Source organism: Eurypyga helias, unplaced genomic scaffold, assembly GCF_000690775.1.
Source record: "Eurypyga helias isolate BGI_N326 unplaced genomic scaffold, ASM69077v1 scaffold16991, whole genome shotgun sequence".
Lineage (NCBI taxonomy): Eukaryota > Metazoa > Chordata > Aves > Eurypygiformes > Eurypygidae > Eurypyga > Eurypyga helias.
Window position 1 is genome coordinate 1 of NW_010231645.1, and position 9,201 is coordinate 9,201.

Here is a 9,201-nt window from a genome sequence, read left to right on the forward strand (position 1 = left end):
GGACTCCCTTGCCCTTAAGGACTGTAAGTGCACTTAAAGTATGTATTTTGTGTTGAGCAACTCCTTGAGACTGGCACACTGTTTGTATTCGTGCAAATTACTTCTGAAGCGGTGTATTACGACATACCAAAAAAAAGGAAAGTGCCAACGTCCTGACTTCTCTTTTCTTTACTTCCTTTAGAGTGCTTTATATTGGTCTTGCCTGTAATACAGCTCGATACATTTACATCTCCTATCTGGAAAACGCCTGGACTGTTCTTCCAATGGAAGTACTTCAAGGTAAGACAGTACAGTAATGCCCTTCCAGTGAAAGATCAGGTGCTTACATTTATCTTGTTTCCAAGTGAACTGGGATTAAGTAAAAATCTGGTATTTCTCTAATTTTTGGTCACAAATATCCCAGAAGACCCAGGTTCATAAAACATGGCTGTTTATCTTGGGAAATATTTGACGTCAAAAGGGTGGGTTTGCATTCGATTGTGCACAGTTCTCTGTTTATTCAAACAGCACTGTGCGAGGCCAACACGCCCTTTAACTAAACAAAGAGACAGAGGCACGAGCTGGGTCCACACCTACTGCAGGTCCTGTTTGGTGGTAAATGTGAACGTCATTAAATGCAAAAGGTCGTGGTTCTTGAAAGGATGCTGTGAAAAAAAACCCAAACAAACCAACATAGCCTGGGTTGTTCTGACTCTGCTAAAATATTTTGTAGCTTTTCAGTGGTATTGTTCAATCAGTACCTTTTAGACTGTAGAGTTTTCCTTTTTAATTACTTGAGAGGCATTTCTTTCAATATCTTTGTGTATGCTAACACAGCTTCTTTAAGATTACTTGCCCTTTAACCAGTTTAGTTAGGAGGACAGAGGTGTGGTCTATGAAAAGCAATTTGAGCCCTGTTTTAAAGTCGTGTTGCCAAAGATTGAGATGTTGAAATATAAATTGTGTGAACTTAGGTTTTATGACATTGTTTCGTGTCTTTGTAGTGGATACCACTTCTCAAAACCAGTAAAAATGTGACATAAAATGCAAATGGAGAGCACTGCCTAGATCTCTATATATACATAGAAAGAAGTCTGTGTCCTGGCTCCTCCCTCCCTGCCAACCAAAACAGTTTATTGTATTAAAACTTCCACAACAGAAGGCTTCTGAATTTTGTTTTTAAAATTCACAACTATTGAGTTGATACTTGATCATTCATACCGAGTGTTAAAGTATGAAAATGTCACGAAGAACCTGACAAATGCATGTGTTACACACCTGCCTGCTTAAACATCTAGGGGGAACAAATGATGAATACAAAGCTTTGGAAATTACCTTCTAGGTAATCCTGTTTTAAAGACACCTTAACTCAAAATACAGGATAAAAACTTGTATCTCAACAATACAGCTGTTAGTTTGTGCCTGGAAACATCCTCTAGTCACAGCTGAGAAAGAAGTTTCTTTGACTTTGAATCTTGTTTTTCTTCTGCTGAAAGTTCAGTATGAATTGCTTACTATGTAGGTTGGGTTTTACAGCGAGGCTGCGAGGGAGCTGTTTTGGTGGGGTTTTTTTGTGTGGTATAATCTTGAATAATCGAGTTTTAAAGACAAAACTAAGGATGTTCAAAATAATGCTTCCTCTTGAATTTATCAGCCAGACCTTCTCTGTATCTAGCCACTGCTGAATCATGGACAGTTGGGTTAATACTGCTCTTTGTAGTTATTTATAGTCAGCAAATGAGAAAGCTAAAAACCCCACACTGAAAGCCTCTTCATGTTCTGTGTGCACTGTAGTGCCCATGCAGTCCATGGCTGCACTACACGTGTCCAGTTGCTGCCTCTACATGTGTTACGTTCCAGTCATCTCATTCAGCGTTGCTGAAGTTTATTTTTTTTAGGAGTACTGTTGACTGTTTTGGTGCCTTCCCTTTCATTCTTCACCCCTCCTCACTCTTACAGGTGTTAACCTCTTATTGATTCTTTTTTTTGCAGCAGCAGCAGCAGTCACCAAATCTTGTTTCATTGGGCTCCGCTTTCTTTCCTACACATCCACTGAATCTGTCGGTGGGGATAAGAGGTGGCACCTTAATGAAATTTGGTGAGGAGGAGGCTCTTGTTTTTGTTAAGTGAGTTTGAAAACAGGGGGAGGTAAGAGTTGTAGCTGCTTTGCATATGTAAGGCTTAGAAGTATCTAAACTAAAAAAAAGAGTAAGTTAAGCAGAACATGCAGGTACCATGCGGGCCACGGGACTGCATCAAGTTGATGGGTCTTTTAAATCCCGTGGAGAAGTCCTTGTTACAGCTGTACATAACTCTCTCCAGGAAGCTGTCAAATTCCATGTAAACTCCAGTTCCATCAGCTGGACGGGTTGTAAGCTCACCAACAGTTTCAGCTGACTTCTGCAAAGAATTTATTTTTCTTTTTGATATGTTTCTGCAATACAAGGATTATCTCCACATGCTGTGCTGAAGGGCACGGAGAGATTTCTGGAAGGCGACTCTGCAAACTGGTTGGAATAGGAGCCATGCCGTGTTTCTGTTGCTGTCAGCGTAACTGGCATGTGGAGGACTCTCTGAGTGCATTGCACTCTCAAAGGAGTAAATGAGGAGATCTAAACTCACTTCTTAATTTAGAGTTTCGACATGCACATGCAGTGTATGAAAACTAGAGCTTAGGTTAAATCTTTAGTAACTGACAATTTCCAGACACCCTGGTAGACAAATCCGTGTGGTGTATATATATGTGATCAGCCTGTGAGCACACGAGCAATCCTGTTCATTTCACATGTAACAATTAATTTTTAATATGCTAGTTAGCCGCAGCTTGTGTTGTTCCAAAGCACTGGTCTGCAGTCCCTGCTAACAGCTGTCACTGAGGTGCATAACAGGAGTTGTCTAAAGTGCAAAACTGTATTGGTAACCTGAAAATCAGCTATTTTCACTTGACAGTTATCCAACAAACTCCAAAACAAGTACGGTTCTGAGAAGTGGCTCCTGTTGATGCTCCAGCAACAGCTCTGTCTAAAGAGCAAAAACCTTGGGTCTTTAACTGGCAGTAATCAGGATATATCTCTCCTGAAGTAAATTTGGCTCCCCAGTTCTTCAGCTTGTGGCTTGTAAGTAAATTATCCAAAGTTTGCTAAACATTATTATTCTAAGCACAACACTAGGGTTGTTACACTTGCTGGAACTATAGTCCAGATGGTGAAATGGTGGTTAGTGGTTTTAGCAAATAGTGTCACGCTACGTATGTTGCGAACAACTTCTTTTAAAAAAGAAATTGTGATTAGCAGTAATCCAGACCAGACTTCTTGTAAAAGTTGTTGTAAAACCTGTTTCAAATAGTCACTGTTGTATAAATAATGGGATTAAAAATCACATTAGTAATGTACACATAGTTTAAAAAAAAAAACTCAAACCACTAAAAAAACCCAACCAACCAACCAAAAAGACAAAAAAAACCCACCAAAAAGCCCGTACCTTTAAAGGCAAGTGAAATAAGCTGGTTAAAAGGTATGAATTTATTTTTTGGAGAATGGGGAACACCATGTTCTATCTGGGTCATCTATTAAAGGTGAAAATGTCCAAGAACCTGTTGGTTAAGTGGAACCTTTTGTTTTCAAACAAATAGCAGTGTTGTGCGTCACGGTTCGTATGATTTCTGATGTGGTTTTGATTTGCCTGGCTTTAATACTTGACTTAGTCTTTCATAGCTGGTAAAACTGAGCGTTTTACATGAATTGATGTCCTTTCTAAAACCAAATTACATTATCTATGTTAGATTAGCTTTGCTTTGTAATTGGGGTAGTTCTTGGTTGCTATTTTCAAAGCATATGTGGGTCTGCATTAAGAAAGTAGATACCCAGTGAGTTTTAAAACTGAGCTTTTTCGATTGAAAATCTGTGTGTTTTAAAGCCTGAAACTGTTAATGATAAGGTAAAATGCAGTCATCCTAACGTAAGCATTTTATTTTTCAACAAGATGATGTACTATTACCAAAACCAGCTCTGCAGTCTGTGAAGGTGGCCTTTACAGACCCAAAGCTTGAGAAATTTTTATTTAGATGTAGAATGAAAATGAGCTGTACAACCTTGTGGACATCTGACATGCCTCTACCTGAACTATATCAATTCCATACAGAGCTGTTTATCATTTTGCAACTAAGCAAAATCCAAGTTACTCCACAAGTATGTTAGAAAATCATGTGTTTTCTTGCTCCTGTGAGTCTTCAGCCCAAACGCCTAACTAATTATTGAGTGTCCAACTGTTCATTAGTAAGTCAGGTGTAGAGGACAGGAATGTGTTCACTGAATCATCAGTTGTGCCGACGCATTGGTAAAACCGAGGCAGTAGAGCTTACGCATTGGTAGGCTGCAATGACTATTTTTAACACCACTCAAATAAGAAAAAAAAGTATTCCCACTCAATCTGAGGGTGGCAAAATAGTTCAGGCTTATTGAATGCATGGCGAGCTACCAAGCTGTGTTGTTTTTCCGACTTCTCCACAACCCTGCCTTTTCCCGTCCTGTTCTTCCCCACCCCACAGAAGAAGCCCACCCAGAGGGTGCTCCACTAGCAGCCTGGTTCCACATGCTGGTGGTCAGTCGCTGCCTTCCCCCTTGGCTGCCTCCTCCTGTGTAGGAAAAAACTGTTCCTAACCCTGAACCTGCAAGGCACATGCCAGGAGGAGACTTCCAGAATCTCTGCTGGGGATCTGGGGCTGTCTGGGACACGTGGCCGCGGAGCGGGAGGCAGCTGAGGCGGCCCAGCGCCTAGGCGGGACGCAGCCATAGCGGGAGGAGGGGTGTGCTGAGCCTGCCTCTGCACGGCCAGCGTGGCAGTCGGCACCTCTGGTCTACCCTGAGGAGCTTGCCTGCTTTTCCCCTCCGGATCATTCCGTGCTAGGTGCAGAGTGTGGTGGTGGTGAGTTCAGAAAGAGGTGGTGTGGGGGTGCTTGGTTTGGGGGCAGTGAGAAGGGCAGAGGGGATTAATTTTTACCTCTCAAATGAGGTCGATGTCTCTGATACTGCTTGGCTTTTACGGCCTTTCACTCCGTACGTTGCGGCTGTAGGGAGGCTGCTGGGAGACATCAATGCTTAAATTGCCTGCACCTTATGAAATCGGGAGTGTGTTTCAAAGGGACGGGGAGTGTGGCAGAGAGACTTTTAAGGCAGTTTTAGTCTTCCCTAGGGACTATGTTTCGAGAAGTATGGTCATCTGAGAGGGAGAACGAGCTGCTGACAGACCCTGCAGAAGAAGGAGCCGTCATGTCTCCCGGTGCCTTGGTGGCCTGTGTCACATTCCGAAATTTTGTACTTCCCGGGTATTTGCCGGTGAAGGGATTTTGTTGGTTTTCCCCAGCGCGCGCTCAGGCTGATGAGTGGGTGGCTCTGAGGCTGTGTTAGCACGCTTGGGACCCTGTACTCTTGGCGATGTTTCCTCTCTCCAGGTGTCACGCACGCGGCTATATGGGCAGCTTGTATTTCGTACCTGAGCGCGGCAGTGCCTCCGGAGCTGAGAACGTCGGCCCAGGGAATCCTGCAGGGTCTCCACTTGGGTCTGGGCAGAGGATGCGGGGCTATGGTCGGAGGGGTTTTGGTCAATTACTTTGGTAAGCAAAAAAAAAAAAGAATTTTATTTTATTTATTGACGTTGTGATTCTACTGAACTACCAGCTGTGAACTTATTTATGCCTCAGGTATTGTTATATTTTAAAGAGTAATGCACTTCGTATAAATCGTGCTCAGGCGGGAGGGACCTCGGGAGATCTCCAGTCCAGGCCCCGATCAAAGTGAGGTTAGCACTGAATTCAGACAAGGTTGCTTAGGGCTTTGTCCTGCCAGTGGTACAGATTGATTAAAAATGTTATGCCTAGGTATTTTTAGTATTGTGTGAGCAAATCCAACCCGGTCCCTAAGCAAGATGAATGAATCCTTTGTGAGAGAACAGATTGATACTACGCAGCCTCTCGTTGAACAACTGAGAATCTAATTACTTGATTAAAAATCCTTCGCAAAGCCTGCTGAAGAGGTGTTGGGGGAGGTAAATGTAATGAAACAAGCTAGTCAGAGTGTGCATGGGACAATGCCTACCCAAGGAACACATGATGCTGACTCGTCTGCGTTACTTTATTAAGTAAGTAGATTCTCCATGTAAAAAAACCCCAAATAATCTCATCACAGGTCCTGCTGCCACATTCAGAGGAATAGGGATGGCTTGTTTGGTGATTCTCCTTCTATTTGCACTGATCCAGTGGCTGTTGGTTCCTGATGAAGAAGAAGGTAAATACTCGTGTCACTGACACACTACAAAATTAGAGCTAGTGAAAAAAAGCCTCTCTGAAGCTGTGCCCTGCAGCTTTAATTCGTATGCTTGCTTTCTTGACTCATATTTTTAACAAATCTATTTGTTTTCAAGTGAGAAGTGTTTTTCTGAGTAATGGTAGAAATTGAGGTGATGTGCTCATGCTGTAAGAAGGGCAGCGGTGGGTTCTTGGATCTCGATAGGAGGAAAGCATAACGTATTTTACTCCCTGTATGTCCTCTCAGTTCTGGGAATTCCCTAGGTTAGTCTTTTAACAACTATGGTGAGTCATTGCGGTTGCATCAGTTCTTTAAGGTCACCTTGGCCACTGCACGCTCTCGTATTCTACCAGTCCAAGCCACCTCTGCCAGAAATTGTAGAGGGCTTCAGAGGACACAGACTTTTACAGCTGACTCAGTTCTGTTCTAGCATCTGAGAAATCTCCCCTCAGGTAGAACTCAAACCTTTCATCTCCACCTTTATGAATATAAAGGCTACACGGAAATGAAATGCCTAGTGCAAAGCTAGGGACTTAGCATAAATCCAGTTCTTATAAAGACAATAAAACTGTGGCAAATTCTGAGAAGTCATGAATTTTTGAGCTGCTTCTTAGTCAAATGTTACTTTCCAGTATGAGCTTTAGGTATTAAATGAAAGTTATATTTCTTTAGCTGGAATATGATATTAATTGTCCTTGAGTAGTTATCAAGTTGCCTGTACTGAACTGTTCAAATATTTATTTTGCTAGAATTTTCTTCACCTCCATGCAAATAATGGGGGGGGAAAAAAAAAAAGAGGCAGCTTGAAAAGGGCATTTTCTGCATCCGTTTCCCATCACATTTGGTTAATTACACGTGAACTTACAAAAGAATAGTTTGTTCCTAGTGGCCTTATTCTATTTAGCCTGTTTCAATCTTTCATTTAATACACACTATCCATCTTAAGAGTGTGTATCTTAACTTTAAGCGTGGCAGTGATCAGGTTGCTTTCAACAAGACCAGTTGGATGAGTAAAACTAAGCATGTGGTCAAGTGTGTGCAGAATCAGGCTCGTCATTTCTTCACTATCAGAGGACATCCAGTGTTTGCTTAAAATGTGCAGGACTATCTAAGAGCTTATAAACAAAATATGTTTTTATAATTTGGAAAAAAAAACCCTTTTTGATTGGTAAAATATTTCTACTCAGAAAAAATATGTTCTGAAACTTTACAGAATATGTTACTTATGGACTTGTAGAGAACATACAGCTATTGTAAGAATTGGGCTTGTTCAGCCTGGAGGAGAGGAGGCTCCGAGGAGACCTCATTGCAGCTTGCCAGTATCTGAAGGGGGCCTACAAGGGTGCTGGGAGAGGACTTTTTACAAGAGCCTGTAGTGATAGGACAAGGGGGAATGGGTATAAATTGAAATCAGGGAGGTTTAGATTAGATGTCAGGAAGAAATTCTTCCCAGAGAGGGTGGTGAGGCACTGGAACAGGTTGCCCAGAGATGTTGTGGATGCTCCATCCCTGGATGTCTTCAAGGCCAGGCTGGATGAGGCTTTGAGCAACCTGGTCTAGTGGAAGGTGTCCCTGCCCATGGCAGGGGGGTTGGAACTAGATGATCTTTAAGGTCCCTTCCAACCCTAACCATTCTATGATTCTATGATTCTATGATTGCTTAAAATATCTAACAGTTTCTAACAGTCTGCCTAATTACCTTTCGGATATAAATGCTCTGGCTCTTCAAGATTGCAAGGCAAATTGTGTTGGATCATGACAGTCATTTTATGGGTGACATGTCAAGACAGTTGTAAAAACTATTTCAGATAGTCAGAAAACCTTAGAGGTCACCCACTAACTGCGTAACTCTATAGTAACTATAGAGGGATGGTTTGTTTCTTAAATAAAAAAAGGTGATGAAGGTGTAAAACAACTATTTTAAGTCAATTCAGCAGGTTTAGAAGTTCTAAGAAACAGCTGTTCTGATGCTGTAGGCCATGGGGCTTCACCGAATGGCTCCTGTTTGAAGCCAGTGTTCAGCTAAGAGTGAGTTGTAAGGGGCTTTATTCAGAGAAATAACTTTCCTACAGGTCTGCAAGACTTATTTCACTTTGCATACAGCATGAAAATGACTCCTTTGAAATGCCCATGTAACAAGAAAACAGGCATTTCTCACAGCTAGCTGGGCCCAAGTGGGCCGCTCCATGCCGCTTAGCCCGTCGTGTCCACGCAGCCGCCTGACTGGCATACCTCGCTGCTCCTGCGGACAGCCTTGCTGGCACGGGCAGCATCCGTGCTGCCCTAACTAGATCGTGGCGTGCCTCGCTCCCGGCTGTTGGTGCCGGGGTTCTGCTGTCAGTACAGTGATAACCATATTATGAAAGCAAGAAACACTTGGTGTTCATTGTCTGCTTTGCTTTTTTTTAAGCTTGTTGGCTTTTGCCAGTGATTATTTTGTTTTAAACTTCAGAAAAGACAATGCTGGCGGAAAGGATCCCAGTGCCTTCCAGTCCTGTTCCTATAGCAACGATTGACCTAGTCCAACAGCAGTCGGACGATATCATGCCTCGAACTGAGCCCAGACTCCCTCTGAAGAAAACGAAACACCAAGAAGAGCAAGAGGACGTGAACAAGCCTGCCTGGGGCATCAGCTCTTCTCCTTGGGTCACCTTAGCTTATGCTGTCTACCAGATAAAAGAGATGGTTAAGCTGTCCAAAACCAATCCAACTCCCGAGAATCAGCCTTTGCAGGTAATCTTCTAATGTACAGCAAGTTGTTTGTTTGTTGGACGCTTGAAAACCTTCATAGCTGTGTCAGTCTGTTAGTACCTGGCAGGTATTCTCTGCCAGCGTGTAATACATTCGGAGCTGTGAAATGGTAGTTGAAATACTGCATGAAACAGAGTTGTTTTCTAGGTATAGTACAGCAGGGATAACT

At 42.6% G+C, this 9,201-nt stretch overlaps 1 protein-coding gene across 1 annotated transcript in view; it reads left to right on the forward strand.

Moving 5' to 3' along the window:
• Window positions 1–181: 181 nt before the first annotated feature.
• LOC104516729 (major facilitator superfamily domain-containing protein 6-like) overlaps window positions 182–9,201 on the forward strand; it is a gene marked incomplete at its 5' end in the record, with an annotated part of 11,491 nt that continues 2,471 nt past the window's right edge. Inside the window, 4 exons of the mRNA XM_010161160.1 lie at window positions 182–279; window positions 5,429–5,590; window positions 6,162–6,260; window positions 8,734–9,014. Coding sequence (XP_010159462.1) covers window positions 182–279; window positions 5,429–5,590; window positions 6,162–6,260; window positions 8,734–9,014 — 640 coding nt within the window. The remainder of the gene's footprint in view (window positions 280–5,428; window positions 5,591–6,161; window positions 6,261–8,733; window positions 9,015–9,201) is intronic.